General features: G+C 40.8%; 3 protein-coding genes and 3 long non-coding RNA genes across 9 annotated transcripts in view; 3 read left to right on the top strand and 3 right to left on the bottom strand.

Moving 5' to 3' along the window:
- Positions 1-196, bottom strand: part of LOC143500411 (sodium/potassium-transporting ATPase subunit beta-2-like) — a 24,925-nt gene extending 24,729 nt beyond the window's left edge. Inside the window, exon 1 of the mRNA XM_076994538.1 lies at positions 1-196. This exon is cut by the window's left edge and continues 262 nt beyond it. The gene's annotated coding sequence lies outside the window, so the exon portion shown is untranslated.
- Positions 197-939: 743 nt separating this feature from the next.
- LOC143500413 (uncharacterized) lies at positions 940-3,539 on the top strand. Of its 2 annotated transcripts, XR_013126785.1 has the most exons (6): positions 940-2,211; positions 2,399-2,538; positions 2,745-2,942; positions 3,040-3,140; positions 3,257-3,287; positions 3,385-3,539. It is a non-coding gene; the product is annotated as an uncharacterized LOC143500413 (long non-coding RNA). The 2 variants fall into 2 exon arrangements; XR_013126784.1 differs by having other exon boundaries at positions 3,040-3,287.
- Positions 3,540-4,853: 1,314 nt separating this feature from the next.
- Positions 4,854-9,442, top strand: LOC143500417 (uncharacterized). Of its 2 annotated transcripts, none has more exons than XR_013126789.1 (8): positions 4,854-4,915; positions 5,014-5,120; positions 6,178-6,297; positions 6,400-6,446; positions 6,738-6,803; positions 7,728-7,788; positions 8,326-8,366; positions 8,661-9,442. It is a non-coding gene; the product is annotated as an uncharacterized LOC143500417 (long non-coding RNA). The 2 variants fall into 2 exon arrangements; XR_013126788.1 differs by having other exon boundaries at positions 8,636-9,442.
- A 520-nt stretch (positions 9,443-9,962) lies between these two features.
- Positions 9,963-23,615, top strand: LOC143500397 (uncharacterized). Its single transcript, XR_013126774.1, has 3 exons — positions 9,963-10,248; positions 13,502-13,644; positions 23,429-23,615. It is a non-coding gene; the product is annotated as an uncharacterized LOC143500397 (long non-coding RNA).
- On the bottom strand, positions 11,039-13,453 carry LOC143500395 (SPRY domain-containing SOCS box protein 2-like). The gene is made up of 3 exons (XM_076994514.1): positions 13,407-13,453; positions 11,728-12,500; positions 11,039-11,043 (listed from the first exon to the last, which is right to left on the bottom strand). The coding sequence occupies exons 1-3, from the start codon at positions 13,451-13,453 to the stop codon at positions 11,039-11,041; spliced, it is 825 nt and encodes a 274-aa protein (XP_076850629.1).
- Positions 16,055-27,500, bottom strand: part of LOC143500396 (actin-like protein 6B) — a 17,210-nt gene continuing 5,764 nt past the window's right edge. Inside the window, exons 6-15 of one of the 2 annotated variants that reach the window (XM_076994515.1) lie at positions 26,597-26,691; positions 25,801-25,907; positions 25,175-25,276; positions 23,407-23,496; positions 22,362-22,423; positions 22,157-22,271; positions 19,248-19,328; positions 18,855-18,950; positions 18,594-18,680; positions 16,055-16,148 (exon numbers count right to left, since the gene is read on the bottom strand). In XM_076994515.1, the coding sequence (XP_076850630.1) occupies positions 16,068-16,148; positions 18,594-18,680; positions 18,855-18,950; positions 19,248-19,328; positions 22,157-22,271; positions 22,362-22,423; positions 23,407-23,496; positions 25,175-25,276; positions 25,801-25,907; positions 26,597-26,691 (916 nt within the window). In that variant the 3' untranslated portion in view covers positions 16,055-16,067. The remainder of the gene's footprint in view (positions 16,149-18,593; positions 18,681-18,854; positions 18,951-19,247; positions 19,329-22,156; positions 22,272-22,361; positions 22,424-23,406; positions 23,497-25,174; positions 25,277-25,800; positions 25,908-26,596; positions 26,692-27,500) is intronic. The other variant, XM_076994516.1, reaches the window with a different exon arrangement.

Here is a 27,500-nt window from a genome sequence, read left to right as displayed (position 1 = left end):
TGCCAATGATCAATCAGGACCGGCAGAGAGCGCGGACGGCGTCGCGTGGCCTCGCGGTTTATTGGTTTGTTTTCTCCCCCTTCCTATCCTGGCGAGTGCCGCAGCGCGCGCACTAATCCTGCGATACTGCGGTAAAAGGCGCAGCGGATGAGAGTGAGTCTGCGCACTCGCGCAGCGGATGAGAGTGAGTCTGCGCACTCGCACTCCGCCTTTTACGCACCCATCCCCCACCCTCTGCGGAACAGAAGCTCCGAGCGCGGCCACGCCCTCCCTCCAGCACCCGGCTGCCTTGAACATTTTATTCAGCAAATCAGCTGTGTCGCCGCTCTACGTAGACCCGCCTCCTTGATCCAGTCGTCTCACGCGCGCCTGTGACTGACAGGCTCTCTGAAGCGACACTCAGCGGATTAAACACCTGAAATAAATAAATATGCTAAAATAGTCTGTAGACTACTCAGAGTTACCAATTACATTCGAATACATAACTTGTTCATATTTAACAAGCAAACAAACCGTCTAAATTGTGGTCTTTAAATAATGGTCTGGAAATCATACATATTCTCTTTTATTTGCTCTACGTTTATATTATATACTACACTCATCTATTTTCAGAAGCACTGCACCATATTAATCGAGGAGGAAATTCCAGCTCTAGTAAAATGTTCCAGCTGCTGCAAGAACATACACTGAACATACACTGAACATACACTGAACATACACTGAACATACACTGCCCCTTTTGTCCTCCATCAGTGTACAAACCAAGGCATGATTTCTGCAGTGTACGCCTGCACATAGCATGCCACATAAAGCGTGCTGTGAGAGCGAGAGGTTAGTTTTCTAATAAAGTTTTATAGTTACAATTTTGACAGTGTAACAGTCAATATATGTTTGCAGTTAAAAGTTAATACAAATACAAAACTTGGTTGCAGGCTTCATTGTTTGCATGTGCCATTTAAACTGCAGACCAAAAGGGCACTTTCACTGTCCAATTTGTAGGAAATAATGTCTTAAGAAAGAATGATGCCCAGAGCCATATTAATGCTTGTCAAGTTGACCTAGTAAAGCCTGCTGAAATCAGTGCACTTTCAAAAGACCAAGACCTAAAGCTAGTGGGAGAGATGTCTTTAACAAGTCCAGTTCCAGAGCCCGTTATTGACAAGTCTGATTTTTTAAGCATTGAAAATGAGGTCCGTCGCCAGCCTACACGTAAACATGCCAAAAAACAGAAAAAAGTCCAGTGCCCCCACTGCAGCTCTGTAACTCTCCTAAAGAATCTGAAGAGACATGTATATGTAAAGCACAAATCTGAAACAAGGAGAGACATTACGCAAAGTAGTCACTTGGAATCACAGTGCATCTGTCCAACTAAAGGAATATTTGCTGTCCAGAAATCATTTTTGGGATCCCCTATACCAGTTCATGTTGTGAAAAAAACATGGAGTGAAGATCACAAAGTTCTTTGTGGATTCATGGAATGCCACAATGATCAGGCATTTGCTCTCAGAAGTGGCCTCACAGCTTTCCAGTGTCCTCATGTAAGGTCAGTGGACTACTGCCTTGATCAAACCCTAGAATGTGATTTAAGTGTAGACACACTCTCACTGAAATGGTTGAAATGAAATGGTTTGGAGAGAGCAGAAAGACAGAATGTCTCCAGTTGCAAGCTGTCGCCAAGGAAAGGGGTGTACCACTCTGGGCACTTGTGAAATTTTCATCCCAAAATGACAAGAGGCATCTTTTAATTGATGAACCAAATATAGCCTATTACAGCCGATTGGGAAGACTTACTGTGACATACAACATAAAACTAAACAGCTGGCACTGCCCATGTGTTGCTCCGCGTATGTCCTGCATTCACAAATGCATTGCCAAGTGGGATCTGTTTCAGTTTGAGCGTATGTTATTCAGGAGAGTGAAAAGCACAGAAGAGCACTGTGAAAACAAAAGTGAAAATTCTGCTTGTGATGAGCAGGTCTTGGGCTCAACTTACCCTCCCGATGATAATGGCGTGATAAGGATGGTCAAGTTCATTTACAGCACCACACGATTACCACCTGATTTACCAGAACATTTAAGCAGTGTTATGAATGAAAGAGACTTCCCCAGACACTTGGTACCAGATCAAATTGTATGTGCAGAGTGTTCTGGGAGACCCACTGCTCATCACTTCAGAAGAAAGATTAATAACAATGTCTGGTCTAATAGAAGGTACGATATTAGTGTTATGAATTGTGTTTTAGCATGGGGGGGGGGCAGAGTACATGAAATTTGTTCGTTTAAAGTTGAATGTAAGATCATTTTAATATATTTATTTATATATAAAGTATTGTTTTGTAATTGTGAAAGATGTGAAAGATGTGTAAACTACACATTGAATTTACTATTTTAAATCTAGGTATCTCTACATACTGCAAATGCTGCATTCAGTGTGGCATGACCTATCGATATCAAGACTGGAAGACAGGTTTACATAATTTCGATGACCATTGTGTCTTTACTTTGCATTTGTGTCTCTTCCTGAGGCATTCTCTTCAGGTATATTTGTTTTTTTAATTTATTTACTTTTCGGTAATTATTTTTTAACTGGCATGTGTTTCAATTTTACAAAGTGTTCTCCTTACTGTTTGCCACTGTCACTTTTGTCTCTGTAGGACATTACTACTAAGCCAATTACTGAGTGTAGTTATTTAAGCACACAGCTAGTAATTTAATTCTTAAATTTTATACTGTTTTATATACAGGCTCACACTGCAGTTAGCAGAGTTTGTGACAGCTTGCAAGCTCTAAGTGGAGGGGAAAGGATCAGCTCTGATAAACTACTGCATGGTTACCTGAAGCTTTGAGCAACCATGATTACTCATATTTCTGCTTCAACTGTGGATACTACCCTCCGGTTGTAGTGATGGATCTGCATAAAAAGGGAGTATTCAACTTGGCAGGTATGCACAAGAATCTTAATGTAATGTATAATTGTGCACAGCAAATGTATTACTAATATGTTTTGCAGTTATAGTTATTATGTACGGAATATTTCAGTGATTTGGAAGACCCTCCTGCAGACTTTACTGGTGAAGTGAACATTGAAGACTTTTGGGAGTCCATTTCTTTAGAAATAATTGCCAGAGGTCTCGTTCCAAGTATGTTAGTTGGTCAAACCATTAGTGTCAACATTACAAATTCGAGTTTACTGTCTTCAATAAACTGCCCATATTTTTTAATTCAATTATTCATTCATTCATTTATTTATTTTAAGGCAATCGACAGAATCCCCTTTAAAACAAAAGGTTTGTTGCAGTAAACACAAAAGATGTAGCTTTGAACAAGTAAGCAAGCTAACAAGATTTATACTGGACTAAGTTGTTTTTTGTTTTGGTTTTTTAGGTTGAAACTATTCGGAACCTATTCAGAGAGTGTGGCTTGGGTGCAGAAGGTTCTCTGATGGATATGATACTTCAACATGAAATGAGCACACGTCAGACATATGACAAAATTCTCCAGAAGATCTGGGGGGCATCTGGTCAATATATCATCTTTATTTAAATTTAAAATTTTTAAATAGTCGACACTCTTGGCATGTTTAGTGATATATACACCGATGAGTCATAACAGTATGAAAATACTAAGTAGTGAACGTGTGATGTGGTATCTGCCACGAAGATGCAGCAGCAGATACAGATACTAAGTTGTCCTGTAAGTGATCACATCAATGAGTCTTGAACACCCGTCACCCTGGCTGTGCCTGGTTCACTAGTAGTACATTTATGGAGCATTGGTAGTAGGTATTAATGACTCCATACTGGGAACACCTCACAATACCGGGCCATGTTTTGGAGATGCTTTGACACAGTCATCTAGCCATCACAGTTCAACTCTTCTTAGCGTGTCTAAAATTCTTATGCTTGCCCATTTTTCCTGCTTCCAACACACCAACAAGTGCTAACTATTCACTAACTGCTTAATAACATTGCCCACCCATTGACAAGTTCCATTGAAAACGGACAACCGGTTTCATTCACTTCACCTGTCATGCCTGGTCGGTGTATATAGATTCTTTTAAGAATTAAATACTGTTTCATGATTTTTTTTTGTTTGTTTTTTTTAAGGTGGCTGGGCAGTTATTATGTGCCCATGCGGAATAGTTTATGGTCTCAAGTGTGTGTTACGAGCAGAATCTCCCCGTGACTACGTGGATATGCTCTTGTCCTGGGCTCAAATCTCCCCGTGACTACATGGATATGCTCTTGTCCTGGGCTCATATGCCAAAGGTCTGCATTTATGACTTTGCCAGAGGGTTGGCCAGACACGCAAATCTCAGAGTACCTGAAGCGATTCCATTCCACCCGTATGAAGGGCGTGTGGCAGACTGTACCCCAGAAAACATTCAGGCTGCAAAAGAGGGAAAGCTGAAGGTCTCTTTCCACTGGTTAAAAGAGAAGATACCAGGCACTGATGGACACCCAGTCACTGGCTCATCTGTGCACGTTGCTCTGTATGATACATTCCATGAAGACAATACCAAAGATGAAAAAGATGTTCTTCGGAAAATTAATCTGATTCCAGAGCTTGCCAACAGTCAAGTGGTGGAACAGCTCTTTTCAGAGCTGAAGAAGAACAACTACTTTTTGAACAACATGTCATCTTCTTCACATGTGTTCTTTATGCGGAATATGATGCATCATCTGAATGAAAAGTATAACAAAAAGACTTCTGAGACGAGACAGAAGAATGTGGGTGGACTCTCTGTATGCCTTAATCTCCTTGCTCAAGCAACAGCTAGTAAGTTACTTCAAGATGGTTATTTAAATACTTGAAATTCATCAGGAAGGGTAAAAACATTGTGACTTCATTAGGTTCTGCCTCCCTTGGATGTAACACCAACAAGCCTCAAGTGACTGTGGTGGGGGAAATAAAGGTAGTCTAATAAAGTGTAAATAGCTTTCAACATGACTCAGTTCAGTATTCAGTTTTGTCTTTCTGGGTTAAACAATGCATTTCTTTATACTCTTAAAGATGAACATCTGTGTGGTCCAGCTTGTGAAGATCTAACAAAGATAGGAGACATAAAGCCACAGCGCTCAAGCTGGGGTCAGCATAGACATGCACTTCAAGATCAGTTGGTGAGTGAGTGTGATTGAGGCGAGGTGTTCTAATTATTTATATTGTTTACTTGTAAGCAGTGATGTCAGTAACGCGTTACTCTAATCTTACCACTTTTTTCGGTAACGAGTAATATAACGCGCTACTATTTCCAGTCCAGTAATCAGATTAAAGTTACTTATCCAAATAACTGTGCGTTACTATTTATATTTTCCCTAGTACAATATATATTTTTGCTTTCTTCTTGGCTCAGTTCTACTTTTGCGTCTGACCGTAGCGCTCGACTCCGCACGCTGCGCGCGACCCTGTGAGAGCGCGAGCACGTTTTACAAGTCATTCTGTGCAGTGTCCTCCCGTAACGATATGTGGTAGTATAAAGAAACACCCCTCAAAAACAGGGGAAGGAACATTTACCTGAAGAATTTTAATGTTGCTTTGTGTTCCACGTTTGAAAAGTGCTGGAATTTTGACTAACGTGCTTGAAATTGTAATGGTATTTCGTTTTACAAGCTGTCTGACTGAACTGGGGTGGGTTTCCCGAAACGTTCGTAGCTTCATACAAGGTTACGAAGTACTTGGCGCTACGAACGTTTCGGGAAACCCACCCCAGTTCGCTTGTATTACGTTTACAAATAAATTTACAAATAATACCGCGCAGCTACACAAACGTAATGTCAGGAGATACTGTAGCGACTCCTACTCCTCACGGCGAGTCTTGCCCTTTAAGTGACACTGGGGGGCGGAGCCTGCGCGCGCCAGGGTTGCTTTATCAATAAAGTTTCCCTCCTCGGGATTTTTGGATTAAGCAGTTTCTGCCTCGGTTACCGAACCTGCTTCAATACATTGTTACTGTTAAAAATGCACTTCCAATAAAGTGAGTATTGGAAAAATTTATTTTGCTGCTGAATGTAACTACTAAAGTAACTTGTAATCTAACGTAGTTACTTTTAAAATCAAGTAATATGTAATGTAACTAAGTTACTTTTAAAAGGAGTAATCAGTAATCGGATTACTTTCTCAAGGTAACTTAGCCATCACTGCTTGTAAGGACTAATTTATAAATCTTGTGATTTAAAGCTTGCTTATGTACTGGATCTAAACCGTCCAGCAAATGAATTAATTGTGAAGATACAGTCAACCTACTTAACGAGAGCTGATTTTTGGACTTTGCGACTGAATCAGCTAGTAAAGTCAACGGTAAGAATAATTTAAGGTTGTGGGGGTTTTTTTGCATGTTTGTTTTTTAATATGCCTTCTGAAAAATAGTGAATGTCACTAACCATGTTTATTTGTTGTCAGATCTTGAATTGTTTTTTTCAGTGATAACAGAAATGGCAAGTAAACAGGTAAGTCTATATCCACTAGCTTGCTAGTTTTTTGTCCTCATAGAGTTTTCAGTGTGTGTGCGTGTGTGTGTGTGTTATATATATATATATATATATATATATAGGGGAAACTCGTCTATGTACAAGATGCATATGTTGTTCCAACATGGCTGCCACCGCTGAAAATCAGCCCTATGTTATCAGTACCGGTAAAGTTTGTTTACCGTCTAAAAATCATAATTACTCCACAGGCTTTGTTATTGCCATTTGAAATGTAGAGTCTGTTTATTAAAATTATTTTATTGTTTTCAGAGTGATGCTGACCAAATGGACATGATTGTTTTCCCTGCCTGGAAACCAGGACACTATATGTTGTGTGTAAGTGGTGTATGTAGACCGATCAGCCATGACGTTACCACCACTGTTTTCCTCCACTTATTGTCCATTCCATCAGCCTCACTGACCATATAGTTCTCACTTTTGTACTTCTATAATTCCAGACTGTAGTCCTGTATCTGTTTCTCTGCATACTTTATCCTCCTTTCACCCTGTTCTTCAGTGGTCAGGACCACACAGGTCATGGTGGTGGTGTGTATGTTGTGCTGGTACGAGATTTTTTTTTTCTCTAAATATACATTAACACTGTTTGAAGTATACATGTCTGTTTGACAGGTCCTGAAACCAAGGGAAAGAGAGATTCTCTTTCTCAATTCCTTAGACTTTGATGACCAGCAGTACATTGAAATATTCAGGTTTTATAGAATAAGATGCAAATGTTAAAATAATTGCTTCGTTCAGATGATTGTTCGACATGTTCCAAAATTGCCAAATGTTCAATGGTAATTGTTTTGTATTCCAACTCTTTGTCCGTTTTTGTGCTTTATAACTGCTGAGTTCCTGTTTTTTTGTTTATATGATGCATGAATACTTTTAATTAATTAAAACTCTCTCTTTCCCCTATGTATGGGGAACTCACTGAACTCACTCTTTCCCCTATGTATGATCACTAACTGAACTAATTTGTCATTAAGTCATTCCATTGGCTTGCCACCAGTCAAACATGAAAAAGCTATTGTGTAAGTTTGAAAGTGATTTAAAATACTGTAAAAATTGATTTCTGCCTCAAACATTTTGTAAGAGCATATTGTTTGGAATATGTAATGTAATAAAGAGTTTTAGAGATTCATTTCAAGGTTTGTTGGTGGTGTCATGGTTCAAAGTTTTTCCAGTTGTTTTAAAATGAACAGTGTTTATTAGTAAAATTCCTAACCTGATCCTGATGTGTTCTGTAAACTTCAACAGTGGTGTGGCAAACCAGATCACTCCTGGACCATGGACTTTGAGAACTACTCGTGATTTTAAAGTAAATTGTTTATTTTTATTATTCAATTAATTCTTCTGTCTCATTTTCTTTGTCTTCATCTTCTTTCTCTTCATCCTCTCTTCTTCTTCGTCCAATTCATTCTCCTTTTTCTTCATCCTCCTCTTTTTCTTTGGTTTTCTTTCTCTTTTGTCCTACTCTTCTTCATTCTCCTCTTCATCCTCTTCTTAGTCCTCTTTGTTGCCACCTTCATTGTCTTCATCGTGCTCTTCTTTTTCTTTGTCCTACTCTTTGTCCTCTTCTACCTCCTTCTTTTTAGTCCTCATCCTCTTCTATATTGTTATCCTTGTCCCTTCTTCACCCTCCTTTGCTTTGACCTCTTCCTCTTCTTCTCCTTGTCATTTGTACAGGCATGTAAATAACTGATTGATGATCAATCAGCCCTAATTGCAACTATGTTCCCACAACAATCCCATGGTATTGATTGTGGCGTGTTCATTCTAATGGTAAATCCCTATATGTTTTTATTTCCTGTGGGTGATTACATGAGTAATTAGAGATCTGCTCTGATCTTAACAGCATTCTACCCGTCAATGGATGGAAGCTTTGATTTTTCTGTGGTATGTATATTATGTTTTATGCATATTATGTAGTGTTTGCTAAGTATTCTCTGATGATTCACTAAAGTGAAATGTCTTGAATCCTTCCTTTAGCTTGACATGCATTTGGAAATGGTGGTGCCTTGTACTTTTGGGAAACTTCTCCCTTGGAATGTATGCATGCTAAATTTATTAAACCATTTATGTAGTGTAAATATAAAACTATAACTGAAATTCTTAATTGTACTTAAAGTGGCATGCAGCACCTGTTATTTTTGTCTTTTTGAAAGCCACGGGAGGCGTTTCGCACCACAGAAGCAAAAGATGTCTTGAGTGGCAGTGTAAACCCGGTTTTCCGCATTAAACGTGCCAGAGAGGAGCTTGAAAATGGAGGCACGGGGGGTCTTCTTTCCTAAGCTGGCTGATGAAAGCAGTGCTTGTGTGGCGGCATGTATTTGACTTTAGTCTTAGTCTTGTACCTCTGCTGAGAGGACGTTTAAGTTTATTTTATTTTATTTTTGTTGTTTTAACTGCACGCTGTATATACTCTGTGGTGGCAATAAAAGGTGAAGGGATAAAAGAAAAAAAAACTTTTGCCTTTCTGCTGTTTTTATCTGGTGACACTACCTATAAAGAGTGACTTTTTAACTACTTTTTTGTAGTTTTGGGTACACGCTTTATCACAAACAGTGATTCCCAACAGTAGTGGTGATTCACAATCCTAGCCTTTTAGTCTAGGATTAAGCTTAACCTGGGTCTAGGTAACTGGCAACAAATTTTACAGAAACAAGGGCAATCACAAAATATCATTCATTATCATTTATCTGTGTGTAGGCAAGAGAGTGGCTGAGTCATATGACAATGACCAAAAGGTAAATTTTAATTTTAATAATTTCGTCTATAATGGGTTAATTTATTGATGTAATGGTCTTTTTCAAAACAGTATCTTAGTTATTGCTTGTAGTTTTGCTCAATAATCACTGCAAATGTTCACTATTTGGAGTCGTGCTCAAACTATGCAGTGAAATAACCGATTACAGTTGTGTAATATTTTATTGTTTGGAAAAAATCAATGCATTCAAGTCTCTTAGTGGATCATGGCTGCCTGAGGACGAGCAAAGTGATGTAATGGACCCTTTCGTGTTTGGCTTTGAATCTGTGCAAGACATGCACCATTTTATGGCAGGGGTGCTTGACAAATTGGGAATACCAATCAACTGTAAATTGAACAGTGTTTAAAGAGGGGAAGCCATGCGGCTTTTGCAAAAATAAAGTTCTAAATGGAAATCTTTTGTTTGTGTGTTTTCATGTATTTCTACCTGAATTTTATCTGCAAAACATTAAGTTTAATGTGCATTTAAGTTTTCATATCCTTTGCAAACATCCTTATAATGCCATGTGGGATGTTTCGTAACTAGTATATGTAGTTATTTATGTAGAAACGGTAAATTTGCTAAAAAAAATAAGCTTCTCAATTATTACTTTTATTTTGAAATTCCTATCATGCGAGACTATAACGGAACTTCAAAGCAGAGATAATCGCGCGAGACTATAACGGAACTTCACCAGCGCGGTGCAGCCAGGATAAGAGAGCCATGGTGAGAGTAGTGTCTCCCAGTCTCGCGCCGTATACTCTTGCACTCACCGGCCACTTTATTAGGAACACATGTTCAACTGCTCATTAACGCAAATGTTGAATCAACCAATCACATGGCAGCAACTCAATGTTGCAAAGCAGCAGAAGACACACCGGGTGCCACTCCTGTCAGTTAAGAACAGGAAACTGAGGCTACAATTCACACAAGTACCTTGTTGAATCTATGCCACAAAGGATTAAGACAGTTCTCAAGGCAAATGGGGGTCCAAACTGGTTTCTAGCAAGGTGTACCTAATAAAGTAGCCGGTGAGTGTATGCAATATCTGTTCTTTCAAATTGCACCTTTTTATATCATTACTCTATTTTTACTCTATTACTCTATACACTGTTTATTATTTTACAGTTTAGTTTTATACAACATCAGGACCATTCAGAGTCGTTCTTCCATCTCCATGTGCAATATTTGGCAGGGTTAAGGTTAAGGTTAGGATTAAGGTTAACCCTATGTTAAGGTTAGGTAATGCTAGGTTAACCCTAACCCTAACCCCAACCTTTACTCAGCAGTAAGTCTGGGCTTCCATCAGATGCTGCACGTTTGACGTTTCACAAACACACACACACACACACACACACATATTATATTATTCTTTATGGTAATGTGTGCTTGGTATCTTCCTGGTCAAATCAAAACTAGCTAAATACAATAAACCTACTCATGGGTTATAGTAGTTTAAAGCTGAACTGAACATTAATAGATCATCCATATTGTACTTCTAATATTACCAAATATTTATTGCTGTATGTGTCTTAGCTCAATGAGGATTGAAGCATGCTGTGTTAGGGTTTTTTATTAATATTTTATTTTTGCGCTCTTCGATCCACACCGTTACCCACATGACACAGCTAATCCCAGTTTATCACAGAGATAATCCCACAGCTAACCCCACAGTTTATCACAGAGCTAGTTCCACAGCTAACCCCCACAGCTAGTCACACAGATCATCACAGATCATCCTTCAAATATGTATCTTGGGGTTTTCCTGTTCAAACAAAAGTGGACTTCAGCAGAGTTTAGCCTATAAACTTTTTGCTCATTTTAAACTGAAACAAAAGCAAAAGAGTTCACCACCTAAACATTTTTTGTTTCAAATAAAACTGAAAATTAATGTTTGTAATATATTAATTATAAATATTATTATAAAAATAATGATTTTTAATAAGATTAAATATATTAGAAAGTAAGACAGAATAAGTGTGTGAGCAAAATGTACATAGCAAACGGGTCTAGAAAAAATATATACACCTGCAGAAATAGTGCAATGATAAATGAAAGTTTAGCCAATCAGAGAAGAGTGGTATGCTCATTAATGATGCGGGATCAGCCACTGGCCAAAAGGAGACGCTCTAGAGCCAATGGGCGGGCTGGACACTGAACCTCAGCCTTTCTGTCCCACCCTAGGGACTGACGGACAATTCGACGCCCCAATGAAATGAGAGACGGTGCTTCACCTGAAACAGATTTTATAGTAATAATGTAAAAATAATTTTTATTTTCAAACAAATTTTCATGTATAAGCACAGAGAAAAACAATAAACTAATTCATTGGAACAGCTGCACCATATTTACATATACCCAAATTACTTGGTTGTGGGACAGTTTATTTTTGATCTAACCAGAATCACATTTTCTGACACTAATTATATATGAGATCATATGAAATCTGACATCACTACAAGGTGATGCTCTAATAAACACTTGCTTCTGGTTTCTAATATCATACTCACGCTTCATGCCATTAAGGTAGCGTAGATGTATTGTGGCTCCGCCCCAAACACAGCTCACTGCTAGGAAAAGCTCCGCCCCTGATGGAAGGTCCTTGAAAGCGTGTCCCAGGAAGCAGTCGTCTATCACGTATCCCAGTGTCCCAGCATCAGCATCAACAACCACTAGCACACGTTCTGGGACCTTCAGGCTCTGCTGGGTTCTTCCCACAGGGTACAAACCCACCTGCTTACCACCATGCCAAAGCTGATTGGTTGACAGTTCCCATCCCCAGGAACATGAGTCTCCGCCCACCAATGCAGTGTAGCCTGACATCTGCATAGAGCATTTCCCAGTGGACACACCCACAAGGGCGTGGCTTCCTCTTTGCCCCTCCTCCCAGCGAAGCTCCCAGACGTGTAGTCCTGTCCTCACCCCCACAGCACTCTGAGCTGCATCACTGCTTCCCTCCACTGGGGGGCGACAAACACTTGTCCCCAATTCACACAGCCACAAGTTAGGAGATCTATGTGTAGGACTCCACTGTGACCTCAAGTCTCCAGGGGCAACAGAGGGCGTGTCCAGTAAAGTAGCCAAACGGACTGATGGCGTCACAGACAGGGGGAAGAAAGCTGAGGATGAAGCAGATGACAATAGAATGTTCCTCGATTCACGTGAGTCATCACACACCCAGCGGCACAGTGTAAGACCCATCCAATCGGAGTGCAGCGCTCTTAACCAATCAGCAACAAGAGCAGGTTGAATTTCTGCAGGAAACACACTGTTATGAAGTGCCCTGGGGAAAAAGACAGTTATGAAGTGGCTGACCAGCAGAATTATTAGACACAGGAACTATGGGGAAAAAACAGACCAATAAAATATTCTTAAGCTAATATATAGGCCTACAATTTATTATTTTAAACAGTAAATAAATATGATTAAAATAAGCCTTTTGAAAAATGTATCAATGCGTGTTAAACACAATGGTAATTGCAGTTTTTACAAAGTTTTATTAGATCTATGCTCAGGTTTAATATTTTTAGAAAGGTCCTGGTTATCCATTACATTTAACTCTACAGGGCAGTGGCTGAGTAGCCTGAGACTCAGTGGAAGAGGAAGGCTTCATAAAGGCTTCAGTCATAAAGGACTTAATCTGAAATCACTCAATATAGTCGTTTTATTATTCTGCCATATAATATAAAACACTGGTAAATTCTAAAATCCATTATATTTGTATTATTAAAGTGGTGGTGGTGTTATTATAACAGTATTTATATTATTAAAGGGTGGTGTTATTATAACAGTATTTGTATTATCAATGGGTAGTGTTATATGAGTATTGGTAAACACTGGTAAACATTGGTAAACTCTAAAATCCATTATATTTGTATTATTAAAAGGCAGTGTTATTCTAAGATAATAATTCAAAGGCAGTTTTAAATAAACAAACAAATACATAAGTAAATAAACTATTCTCTCTTTTTAAATCTGGCTTCCTGGTAGATTAAACACCACAACAGGAATGAAGTTTACTCTGGTCACTCACTTGACTGAACAGTTAGTAATGAAGTGACTGACCTGATTGAACTCTTACTAATAACTTGTTGAGATTAATCAGATATGCTAAAGAATCTTTATAAGCCTCTATAGTCTGTCTGTAACTGAACCAAGAGTATTTGTCAGCTTTGAGCTTTCCACTCACCGTGTACTCCTACGGCTGCGTTTGGGTGTGATGGGTGTGATGGACATTCAGGCGCTGCTCCCTGCCTGACATGCTCCCTACTCCCTTTTAAACAGATCTTATCTTGTGCTGTGTGCGTCGTCACTGTTATCTTTACAAGTTTTGTGCGCACCGTCTGGCGACCTCCGTCTCTGGAACGGGACAGTCCGACATGGCGTGGACACCAGTGAAGGCTGCTGTACCAAGGGCAAGAGGCTCGGTGAGGTTACAACTGTAGTAAAATCTTGTCACATGTACACTGATAGATTGGAGATCAAGTCAAGTAGAGATCAGTCCCCAGCCAAACCTCCACAGCCATGTCAGTTTTATTGATTCATTCAACTGGCCAACCTGAAGAACCACTGATAGTAAGTAACGTCACTATTTGTATTAATCCTCATATTGTATTATTTTCTGATATTTACATGGTGTTTCCAGTAATATCAATTGACCAGCAGGGGGTGCTAAATGCATTACAATAGCGTTTTTCATCAGCAATTTTCTCAACTGAAGAGAGGAGGGTGTTTCAGTAACTCGGGAGATACTGTGGAAACATTTTTACGAGTGATGAATGATAACGTCTCTAATCTGAGGGTCATTTCTATCAACCAGACCTTCTGTGTTTGTTTACGTTAGGCTATGGCAGGAAATATAAAAAACATACAGGCCTACACGGCTACTCGCACTGAGATGTGAACCACATCTGAGTTAAAGTACAGACACCCACACTTTACTCACACTGAGATTTACTTAGTACTGAAAGTAAAGGTTGTAACAATTAGCACCATGCATGTAAAACCTGTAGGGTGACCAAACGTCCGTGTTTCCCGGGACATGTCTGTATTTCACGTCCTGTCTCGGGAAACTAAATATCATGTTATTGTAGGATTGCGTGGACCTATGTTAAGTGAGTGCATGCCACAGTATATGGGCCGCTGTTCAGTCGAATTTTCCTACCCTTCGAAAATTCCTACCTAGGTTTACTAAGCATGCGCAATTCACTATTACGTCATGATTTTGGTGGCTGGCTACTACACCCGTCAATTTTTGCTGCCTCCTCATTCTCAACATTACATTTAGTGCATTTCAACAGTGCAGTACTATAGTGTTGATGAACTTAATGATGTTTTATAATGACATTTAGGCTGTCGAAATTTCCTATCTATAGTCAGGGCTCTCAAGTCTCATGCATTGAGCGTGTGACACACGCATTTGACCGTCTTCACACGCCACACTTCCGATTTCACACGGCGAGAAAAAAAAATCTAGTTTATTTACCTCTGATCCATATCTATGTCGCCCTCCACTGGCGATCGATCGTGATATACAACCCCCCCCCCCCCCCCCCAACAACTCTCACACTCTGACATGAATCCAAAACTTGAGAGCCCTGCTATAGTGTTAATGAACTTAATGCTGGTTTATAATGACACGCAGGCTAAAAACATGTTCATACAAAGATGTAAACAATCCAATTAGCTTGTATTAATATTAATAATACATGAATACGCAAAATAAAACTTTTAATTTAAAGATCATCCTACCTTTTAAACACTGATTTGCGCTACATTATGACGTTTCCATAAGGTAAACAAACACTACAGAGATACGTCTACAAATACGCGATGCCCTCGGACATGGTAGAAAATATCGATAAGGTAGGAAAATTCGACAGTACACTGCCCCCCCCTCCCCCCCCTCCTTGCTCCAAGGGGTCCTGGTTTTCCCAAATTAAAATATGGTCAAAAAAACCTAAAAACCTGTCAAAATATTATTTATTTTCTAACATCGAATTATTTCACATTATCGATGCATTTAGGTAGCTGGAAATACTATGCTCCAAATACTATGAACTATGGTCAAACAAATAACTAGCTAGCTAGATGCCGAGTGCTAAGGCAGTTTTTTTTGTGTACTATCAGTAGCCTACTTAGCTAGCTAACCATGTACGCAGTGTGTCAGACTTATTTTAACATACACAAACAAACTGTTTGCTGCAAGATATTGTTAGATTTCTCATTAAAGCCAATTACCAGTAGGCCATGCACATAGCTCAACTCTACGTGTTTCTTTAGATTGGGTTAGGGTTAGTCCCCAAATCTTATAGGACTGAGGCAGGCAGAGAAGACACTTGAAAACCAAGGAGTCATTTTTCTTTTAGACTACTTCATAATTTCTCTCAGATAAGGCCCTGGGTTTAGTGTGGAGTTACAGTTTCGTCCATTTGTATGTGGGGATCTGTTCTCTCTAACCGTTACGCTGTTGCGCTGCCGTTGAACCGAACGCTGACTGGTGCACGCGCTTCCCACTTCTTTTGTTTCGTTATTTTTTTGAATGAACTCGCGCGCCTGAAGGAACGACGGATTATACACAGGAGTAAAAAGTAAGATGACTTTGAAATGTAGAGGAGTTAAAGTAGAAAGTTACAAAAATGTAAATACTTGAGTAAAGAAACACAAAAATGACTGAAATACAGTAATGAATTACATTTACATCGTTACTGTCCACCATTGCTACTTACACAATGATGTGAAGCACCACTTTAAATGTACTGAAATCATGTTTATTGGACTTCACACCACTTAACATGAACCAGTCTGAGACTTTGTGTGTGTGTGTGGGGGGGGGGGGGGGGGGGGGGCATTAGGGACATTTTCTCTCCACACTCTGTTTTCCTCCCTCGTCGTATTCTTGTTTTGAAATCCACATTTGCTGAAAGGTACCCTGCAAATAAAGAAAGTCAGACAGGAGAGTTTCAGACAGGAGAGTTTCAGTCAGGAATGTTTCTGTCAGGAAAATTTCAGACAGTAGTGACAGTTTCAGTTTGGAATGTTCATCCACATCACTGGAGTTCTGCAAAAGTTGTGTGTGTGTGTGTGTGTGTGTGTGTGTGTGTGAGAGAGAGAGAGAGTAGAGATAATCAGAATGAGGAACAGGTGGAACTAGTTTTTTCATTACAGGGGTGTAAGAGAGCTAGATACTGGCTCCAAAGAAATTGTATACATCACCCTGATAACTTGCATGTAATTGTAACCTCAATAAAATAACTGAATATCTAAACAATCACAGTGGAAATTGTTGCTACATCCTAAGAAGCAAAAGCAGTGAAGGAATTAATATTATTTATTAATTATTAGTTAATTTATTAGATTTTCATTTTGAGGCTACCAAAATTGTGATTAAAATATGAGTGAATGTGAAGGTTATGGTGAGGGTTAGGAAGAGTGTGAGGGTGTCAGGGATGTCAGTCACACCCGTGAACACCAGTGGGTGCCCTCGCCAAAATATTGACCGCACCTGTCTCTAATTTGCAAACCACCACACCCTACTTAAGGACTTGGTTCACAAGCCACCAGTGCGAAGTATTGCCTATCAGTGTCTCTACCAAGCCTTATTCTTGTACTACATTCTGACTGATTCTGGTTTTTGATCCCTGCTCTGGCCTTTTGATACCCTCCTGTTTCGCCTAGCCCTTTAGTACCTCTGCCTGCCTTTCTGAAGTCTTTTTGGTTTTTTGACTATCGCTGCCTGGTTTTTGACTCGCCCTTTTTGCCTTGCCCTTTTGTGCTGCTGCCTGCCCTCCCTACAGGGTCTGCTTATTGATTATTATTATTAAAATCAAAATATATTTATACCTGCTTATGGATCCATCTCTACTAGGGTTGCAGCGGTAACCGGTTTCACGGTATACCACGGTATTAAAATGCACGGTTATCATACCGTGTGCGTCTGCTTATTACCGGTAAAAAGCAAGCCAGCGGAGAAACTGACCCGCGCATGCGCAACTCCGCTCCGGTTCAGCTACTCAGCACACAGCGGTGAGAATGACAGAAAGTGCATCAGACTTAACAAATGTTAAAAAAAAAAAAAAAAAAGCTAAACTAAAATCAGCGGCGAAAATGACGTTGGCTCCACCCGTGCGCGAGGGTCTCGCGCGCTGTCGATTCGCGAGGTCGTGCACTATGCGCGCCGCGCCTCAGCGCAATGAACAAAGTCATGTTTGCAGGGTTCATACACCTTTATAAGGTGGAATTAAAGCACTTGTACGTAACTTTAAAGGTCCGTTTCAATATTTCCCAACACTTAAGTTAAATATTTATACATATACTCGAAATGATTAGCTTTTTCATCACATTATTTAATGGTTGTTTATTTTCAAAACGACCAATCTTAACGTCTTCACGTTCTCTCATTTTTCGTCCGGGAATTACAAGAGGCTCGTATTTGTTAACGTAAGACAAAAGAACTGTGCCGAGTCGCGCGCTACGGTCACTAGTGAAAGTATAATTCTAGCTTTTTATGGTCCTTGCTTTCACTGGATGTAAAAGACGCCATTAATTTACATGCGTTCATTTTCAAATTCTAACGTGTCTGTTTTTCATATGTTAAAACCAGACTCGGTGTGAACGCCTTAAAATAGAAATCTCTATTGTGACGGTCATGTCAGAAATAAATCCTCTCTTTCTGCAGTATCTGGTTATATTCTAACTTGGCAGTACAACGGACGTTTACAACAGTTGTTGATCAGACACTGACCCAGGCTGAGTTTATCAGATACTAAATAATTTAAACTTAAATAATTGTACTGAAATACATGATTTAGGTTTCTCTAATTTTGCAGTATTTATATAAACATGTTTACAGCTTTTTTTTTTTTTTTTAAAGGAGACTTTTTGTATAGCTACAATAGTTCCAGGTTTCTACAATAAATAGTTAATTGAACAAAAAAACTTGTAATTTCTTTAAGGGTCAGTGTATCTTTTAATAATATACAAACTAACTGTGATACCGTGATAACCGTGATACCGCGGTATTTTCTGAGACGGTTATCATACCGTGAAAATCTCATACCGTTGCAACCCTAATCTCTACCCTCGGGTTCACCACCGTTACAGAGGCTTGGGACGAGTGTGAGGGTTATGGTGAGGGTTGGGACGAGTGTGAGGGTTATGGTGAGGGTTGGGACGAGTGTGAGGGTTATGGTGAGGGTTGGGACGAGTGTGAGGGTTATGGTGAGGGTTGGGACGAGTGTGAGGGTTATGGTGAGGGTTATGGTGAGGGTGAGGGTTATGGTGAGGGTTGGGACGAGGGTAAGGGTTATGGTGGGTGTGAGGGTTAGGACGAGTGTGAGGATGTGAAGAACTTTACTACAACAGGAACTTTCCTAACCAGAGATGCCAGGATTGATCCACCTATCCACGGACTGAAGCGCCTCTCCACGGAACTATTACTGGCTATCAGCTTCAGCCTCATGCTCTACAGACACAGGAAGAGGGAGGAAGATGAGATTAGAATAAAGGGATGAGAATCACTCAGTTACTCAGTTGGTCTGCAAAAGACATAAGCTAACGAAATGTAACTTCTAGACTTAATGTTTTATAGCAACAGTGAAATGTGTGTGTGTGTGTGTGTGTGTGTGTGTGGTCTCACTGGAGGTGCCTTTTGTGAAAGTTCTCTGTTGAGTCTTTCAGTGAATCCTTGTAGCAGAGTGTTTCCGCCTGTTACAATTACACTTCCATACAAACCCTACACACACACACATACACATATACACATACACACACACATATACACGCACGCACACACACGCACACACACGCACACACACATGTACACACACACACACACACACATATACACACACATACACACACACACATACACACATGCACACAAATATTTATAAAATATACAAATATCTGACAATACTGACTGTCATTTAGTTGAGGATTTCATTCTAATATGAAAATCACACCTACATATTCTCAGAGCAAGAAAGCCACACACACACACACACACACACACACACAGACAACAGCTTACAGGTCTGATGTCAATATCACACATTCCAATACTGCTGGTGACCACATGACCAACTCCTAGCATGGTGTTTCCAGTCAAACCCTGCAGACAAAAACACAACAATAACATCTGAACTTATTTAGTGTAGAGATGCGTGTGTGTTTTAAGTGTGCGTGTGTGTGTGCGCCTGTGCGTATGTGTGATCATGTGTATGTTTTAAGTGTGCGTGTGTGTGTGTGATCATGTGTATGTTTTAAGTGTGTGTGTGTGTGTGTGTGTGTGTGTGTGTGTGTGTGTGTGTGTGTGTGTGTGTGATCATGTGTATGTTTTGACTGTGTGTGTGTGATCATGTGTATGTTTTGACTGTGTGTGTGTGATCATGTGTATGTTTTGAGTGTGTGTGTGTGAGCTCCTGTGTGTGGGGCAACGTGTGTGCATCTAGTGCATCGGTGAAAGGAGACGAGGAACACCGCCACAGCCCAAAACGCTGCTAATTGGGGACTCAGTCATCAGAGATGTATGGAGCAACAGTATTAAGGCCTTTTGCTTTCCTCGTGTTACTGTCTGTGAAGTGGTACCCATGATTCCACACATATTGCAGGACCATCCAGCTACGGAGAGACTGATTGTACATGTCGGCTCTAGCGATGTTTACAAACAACAGTCTGAGATTCTGAAATAGGATTTTAACCATCTGCTCGACATTCTGGAGTTTTCCCGGTGTGAAGTGTTCATTTCTGGACCGATACCAACTGCACGTCGAGGCAGTGGTCACTTTACCAGAATGCTGGCTCTAAACAGCTGGCTCACTACAGCCTGTGCACATCGGAAGGTAAACTTCATTGACAATTTCAACATCTTTTGGAGGCGTCCTGAGCTTTTTAAACCTGATCAGCTTCACCCTAACAGGGCTGGGACTCAAATGCTTGTGGATAATCTAAGGTATGGAATCACTCACATGCGGAACCTGCACCCAACCGCCAGCAGTAACGTCAGTAATGTCAGTCAAAGGAGCCCACCATCTCCTGTCAGAGAATCTGTCCACAGTCTCAGAGGTAAACTCCAGGAGATTGAAGAGGTTCTGCAACACTACAGTCTGCAGTCTTGTAGGAACTCACCTACTTCTCCTGCACACTCAGTGATTTCTCAGGTCTGACACACTGGAACCCATGCTCCTAGTTGGTGCTACATTCCAGTTATTTTAAATAGCCGGTGGCATGGCTCTCTCCTAGCTGTCACTCCAGTTTCCCTGTTCCCTAGTGTCTGTGTTGTTCCTTGCCCGTTGATCCCGCCCTGCTTGTCTGTTGCCCTGGTTTCCCTCTGTCTGCCACGCCCTTGTCATCAGTGTTATCACCTGGTCCTAGTTTAGTTCCATGTATATTAGTCCCTGTGTCTCCCTTTGGTTATTTTGTACATTCCTGTTCGTTGCGAGTATTGTTTCCCTCTGAGTATTTCTGCCTGTTCCGTGTTTCCCCGTCATGTTTAATTTCCCTGTCAGAATATGTCTGTTTGTATCTCTTGTTCTGATCGCTCACCCGTTATGACCCATGCCCGTGACTACGACTCTGTTTATCAAATCAAATCAAATGTATTTGTATAGCGCTTTTCACAACATATGTTGTCACAAAGCGCTTATGGAATTCCCTTGAATAAATCTCGCTCTTCTTATCTGATTACTGGACTGGAAATAGTAACTCGTATTACTCGTTACTGAAAAAAGTGGTAAGATTAGAGCACGGCTTAATTTGAGCCGGATCCTGCCGGAACAGGATCCGGGAACTCTTTAATTTTGAAGCGTGCATTCCGGTAACTGTCTGCATCAATCGGGTAACATTTTATGTTGTCTGCTGTTTGCGTTCCGGCATCATTTGATTTACAAATTAAGCACTGGATTAGAGTACTGACATCACTGGGTGTGACACACCAGTTCAAATTGGTGTTAAATCAAGCTGAGGTTTATTGCAAAACCCAAACATACATGACAGGCAACACACTGCTTTAGCCCTGTGGTGTACAGAGGCTCAGAACCTCATGTGCCCTACACGTTCCTATTGAAGGGATACTCGCATCTTGTTACACATAACATTGGAAGACATTCAACACAGACTGTTTGCTATGACAGCAGTGAAACACAATGTTGGAGTATTTCTTAAGGGTAATCAGGCTGGAAATTCTTAAGGATAAGCAACAAGGAATCTCCACACACTGTTACGCCCTAACCCTAAACCCTAACCCTAACCTGACCCTAACCTAACCGTGACCCAAACTCTAATCCTAACCGTAACCCTAACCTAACAGTGACCCTAACCCTAACCTAACCGTGACCCTAACCTGACCGTGACCCTAACCTGACCGTGACCCTAACCTGACCGTGACCCTAACCCTACCCCTAACCATTCAGAGCTGGACTGGTCTCTCAGTCTCATGTTTAGCCCTGTGTAGTGGTTATCTCCTGTACTATTCATAACCACTATGGTGGCTTGAGCAAAAATTTTAGTTTTGACTCCCCAAATCCCACAAAGTCCAAGGTCCACAGAAAGTTCTTGTCCAAATAAAACAGACTATTTATTCATTGTAAATAATAAAGAAAATGTTTCAGAAACTTTAAACGCAAATAAAAATAAGGATTGCAAAGATAAACCAAAGATAAATGGTAACAAATAAAGGTGCCAGCTCTGTGGCCCTTGGTTTGAGGAAGTGAGGTCAAAGACTGTCTTCCTGCTCTGGCCACCAACCCCCAGGTAGCAGCGTCTGTCTTTATTGGCAATGGTCCAACCAGTAAACTCAAACAAAATAATATGAAAAAACACAAACAGAGAATGACCATTTTGGCTCCTACATACCTCCACTCACTCTTGTCTCCAACCGGATTGTGGGATTGTGGGATTTACAGTGTGGTAGAGTTTAGGGATTGTGTGATTGTTTTTTACCTTGACGTTGGATGGGTCAAACAGGCCTTCAGGGATACGCAGTCTCTCTGCACCATAATCCCCATTAAAACCATTTGGCATCTCATAGTGTAGAGTGGGCATCTGAGCTGCAACCCTACACATAAACATGGGGAATTATGTGTGTTTGTGAGTGTGCATATTTGTGTGTGTGTGTGTGTGTGTGTGTGTGTGTGTGTGTACTCACTGCTCATCATAGGGTGAGTCAGACACTTGTAGAACTGAAGCCTGGAAATCCTGAATGACCTCCTGAGAGAGAGAGAGAGAGAGAGAGAATGTGTGTGGGGAGAGAGAGAGAATGTGTGTGGGGAGAGAGAGAGTGTGTGTGTGCGTGTGTGAGGGAGAAGAGTGTGTGTGTGTGTGTGTGTGAGGGAGAGAGAACAAGATGTTTTTTCCCATCCTTAAAAACACATTTAAAAGCATTTCAACGTGAGCAATTATTATGTTCCACATAATCATAATGCAACCTATGTATTCTATGAACCCTAACCCTATAGTATTCTATTAACCCTTACCGTAGTCAACCCTAACCATAGTTAACCCTTACCCTAGTTAACCCTAATCCCAACATTAACACCTAACCCTAACGTTAACTCATTCTTCTGTTTGCTGTATGTGAGCTTCAGAAAAAAAATCTGTTCATGAGCAGAGATGTTTTCCGTCTCTTCTTCTGAGCATGTGATATATTACCAGTTATGATGAAGAATAAACCCACTGCCCTGGTTTCTCTCACCACCCCAAATTCTCCCCTGCTACGGCTGTATCTCCATGGCCCTGGACTACTATTACTGACTATCAAGAAGTCTAGGACATTACATAGAGATCATGTGTACATAAATACACACAATGACGAGAATTATTTATCATTCCCATCACTTCTTTGTTTATGTATCTCTCTCATTGTTGTCATGGTGACCAGCACCGGCCAGAGGAGGATGGGTTCCCCCCTGAGTCTTGGTTCCTCTCAAAGTTTCTTCCTCATGCTCTTAGGGAGTTTTTCCTTGCCACTGTCGCCCTTTGCTTGCTCACTGGGGGCTAGGACTCGGACACTTGTAAACCTGCTTTGTGACAACAACTGTTGTAAAAAGCGCTATATAAATAAATTTCTTATTAGATTTGATTGATATACTAAAAGAATGTCAGTATAGTTGTGCTTGTGTGTGTGTGTGTGTGTGTGTGTGTGTGTGTGTGTGTGTGTGTGTGTGTGTGTGTGCGCGCGTGTTTGTGCTCACGTTGCACATATATGTGTGCCAGGATTTGGTGACAGAAGGGATCTTGTCTTTCTTTGTCCAAACTGGAGGTGCACCCTCTCTCACCCCCTCCTGAGGAAAAGACGTCCATCATTAGTACAATAACATAGTACCATATTATTTAAAATATATAGTGCATACAGATTTTCAGACCTTTTGGTATGTTACAGACTAAAATGGATTCAACTCTTTTTTTTTTTTTTGTTGAAAACTGTTCTTTGGAATGCAGTGTAAATTTAATAAGAATAAAAAACCCAAATATTGCCTTTTAAATATTTACATTTTGTGTACAGAATTATTCAGATCTGTTGAAATGATGCTAGCGGTTGAGCTGTGATGCTGTTTCTATTGGTGGAGCTGAAGTTGCTCCTACACACCCTCACTTGACTCCCTGTGTCTTCCTAATCATGTCTGATCAGTTCAGTAAAGGCACACACCCATCTGTGTGAGGTCTCACATGATTAGGAAAGGCACACACCCGTCTGTGTGAGGTCTCACATGATTAGGAAAGGCACACACCCGTCTGTGTGAGGTCTCACATGATTAGGAAAGGCACACACCCGTCTGTGTGAGGTCTCACATGATTAGGAAAGGCACACACCCGTCTGTGTGAGGTCTCACATGATTAGGAAAGGCACACACCCGTCTGTGTGAGGTCTCACATGATTAGGAAAGGCACACACCCGTCTGTGTGAGGTCTCACATGATTAGGAAAGGCACGCACCCGTCTGTGTGAGGTCTCACATGATTAGGAAAGGCACACACCCGTCTGTGTGAGGTCTCACATGATTAGGAAAGGCACACACCCGTCTGTGTGAGGTCTCACATGATTAGGAAAGGCACACTCCCGTCTGTGTGAGGTCTCACATGATTAGGAAAGGCACACACCCGTCTGTGTGAGGTCTCACATGATTAGGAAAGGCACACACCCGTCTGTGAGGTCTCACGGCTGTTGGTCCGAGTGAAACCAGGTCATGAGGTCAACTACATTTCTACAACACTGTGCCCAGAGCACAGAACCCTTCATCGTGGTCCAACAGAAGACATTTGGACCATTGCTGGTCTTCCTGGATCTGTCCCCCAGCTAAACTGGGAATGAAGTGTCATGGTCAGGCAGGTCGCCAAGAACCCAGTGGTCACTATGAAGGAGATGCAGAGATCCTTTGTGGAGATGAACCTTCCAGAAGGACGACCATCAGTCCAGGACTCTGATCAGGCCTTTAAGTATCAGGAGCAGACAGAAGGCATTCCTCACCGAATGGCTCATGAGAGCCTGATTACAGTTTTCCAGAATAACTCCATAACTCCCAGACCATGAGAAGCAAGACCCTCCAATCTGAATAAATGAAGATTGAACTATGTCCACAATTGCACATTTCTATGGAATTTCAGCAGAACTGATTTCAGATCAGCATAGATGAAGTCTCCTGCCTCAAAAACAACACTGTCTGGGTATGTCGTCAGATGGTTTTTTTACAGCACTGTGCAGCCTGCTGTATTTGTGGAGGAACATGATTATTATAGCAGTTAATTCCTTTGGGAAAAAGAACAGTGTGCATTTTAGTGTTATAAACTCCAGGTACAGAGACCATTTCTGTAGCTGTGCACCAGTTGTTGTGAATGTAAATGGTCTATCCTGGGTTCTGTCCACTCTGTAGACGGAGTGCTACCTGTATCAGGAACAGATTGATTCAGCCAGATCTGTGATGATAACAGCTGTTCGTATCATGTGAGGTCATCCGAACCGGACCTTGTTCAGTTTGGTGTACTGGATCATTGGGTCTCGGTTCCCAATGTCAGGATGTGGGGTTGATGATGAGAGCCTCCTTCTGTCCTGGGGTCCTGGATTCACCTTGACATAGTATTCATATTGAACCTCATCAATCTCTGCAGTTTAATCTGTGATCAGACATGAACCTTGTTGATTCCGTCAATGTCAGAGCCAGTGTGAATCTCTTGTTTCTGTATCTCATTGTTAATGATGTGAGCAAGTAGCATTAAGGACCTCGCCTAAGGGATCTTACGTGAGACACTGGAAACGCCCTGGTTGGGATTTAAACCTCCAACCTCCTGTACCAGAACAAGTGGTCTTACCTACTGAGCTTTATAGGTCAGAACTAGAGAGCAGGTTAATATTCACAATGTACTCGTACAAATGAGTGTCCAAGGTGAATGTACAGTGGAGGTTTCATTTAAAATCTCAGGAGAGCATCATGCAGGCTATCGCTATAACCCTAACCCTAGCTTTAGCTCTGTTTCTCAGTTTGCTGGTGTAGGTGTTAATGGTCTTTTATGGTTTTAATGGTCTTGTATGACGTGCGGGGTGACGTGCGGCGTGATTTATGGGGTGACGTGCGGGGTGATTTATGGGGGTACCTTGGACGCGATCATGTAGGGGGGGGTGATGTCGACGCTCATCTCCTGGAACATCTCTCTGCACTGCATCGTGATGAAATCTCCAGCCAGGGGAGACTTCACTATACCTGAACACAAGTTCAAATGAGCAACACTGAATCCTTTGTGAACTAATAAACTGTTAAAGTGTGGTGTTCATTTCAGAATTTCAGGAAGGTTTAGTTGTAGATATGGGATCTTCCTCCAATACTCTAAACTTATCAGTTTCCTCTTCCTCCCATGGACTGGTTTTAGAGCCCAGCACTTGCGTATGGACATGACCTAATCTGGAAACAGAAGTCATGAGAAACTATACAAAACACATCACAAAACATGCTGAACTATGGCAAACCTTGTTCATTTATTTGAAGGCGTATCTAACTATCCAGAATCATTCATTATTTTTCCAGACCACTAATGAATCAGCTTTTTTGACATTTCCCAAAACACTCAAGATTTTGGCATCAGCACTGGCACCATGGCAATGGAATTCTGAATCTCCACCCTGGTCAGTGGTCTGGATCTGGTTGTTTTGAGGTAGGGTTAGGGGTAAGGTAGTGGTAGGATAAGGTTATATGTCTGGATCAACAACCCGGATGAGTGGTTTGGGATTTGTCTTCTATTAGACCACTAACATTCAGTACTGAACCATGCAAACACACTCCAGGGAGGTGGTTGATAGCATCAGAAAGACATGAGGTAAGTGGATCTGATGTAAGTAGATGTGATTTAGGTGTTAATCTGGTGTAGTTTAGTTAATCTGGAGAACATGCCTCACCTTGTTGCAGGACGTACCCATCATGCACTGGGATTGCGGTTGTGTGTGTTGCCCCGCTGTCCAATACCAGCCCAGTGGCACGCCCATTTGCAAAGCTGCAGCCAATCATGTTAAAGCTCAATATCAAAGAAGCCATACATCCCTAATGGTATTTGAAACTTTGGTCATTATTTTCCAAGTTCTCACTTTATTATGCCAATATCTGACTCTGCTTTTAAAAGTGATCCAGTGACCATGTAGGTAACCAACCAAATGTGGGTACAAGGGGTCATGAGCAGATGAACATCGAGGCTTAACTTCACAAGACCTTTGACCTTTACCTAATAGAAATGATTGATTTGGTATTACAGTTTTTGACGACTGCTAAAATGCGTTTGTCCAATCTGTAGTCACATTTTCAAAACTCTAAACACAGTGAACACAACATCAGTCTTCAGTGGCTATACAATTAGTACAATTCATGTTGTTATGGCACAAAATGCAGTCATTTTACATGTTTCTAAAATGCTTAAATTTTCTATACACACAAGGTTATTCAATAACAAAATTCTGGATCATTTTTATCTTATTTACAAATGCTTGCACACAGCATGTAAAAAATGAAAATCTAAGGTTCAAAACCTTAAATATTGTATAAAATGCAAAGTTCTGCAAAAACAAAGGCAGCTGAAAAACTATTACTGTAATACACATTTTTGCACAAATAGATCAAATTAATAAAATGAAGTACAGTAATGTACCGGGTCAGAGAGGAGCAAATATAACAATTTGTCCTGCAATCTCAAGTGCTGGTTTGGTCCTTCACAAATGCCAGATTGGTCCCTATAACAGAGACCTCCTTCTTTCGTTTTTGAATGAACTCTACCAACAACTGGTTCCATAAGCAGAAAGGGAACAGGTGGGA

The sequence above is a fragment of the Brachyhypopomus gauderio genome, unplaced genomic scaffold (assembly GCF_052324685.1).
Source record: "Brachyhypopomus gauderio isolate BG-103 unplaced genomic scaffold, BGAUD_0.2 sc148, whole genome shotgun sequence".
In the NCBI taxonomy this organism is placed as follows: domain Eukaryota; kingdom Metazoa; phylum Chordata; class Actinopteri; order Gymnotiformes; family Hypopomidae; genus Brachyhypopomus; species Brachyhypopomus gauderio.
This window is presented reverse-complemented; position numbering and strand designations above follow the sequence as displayed.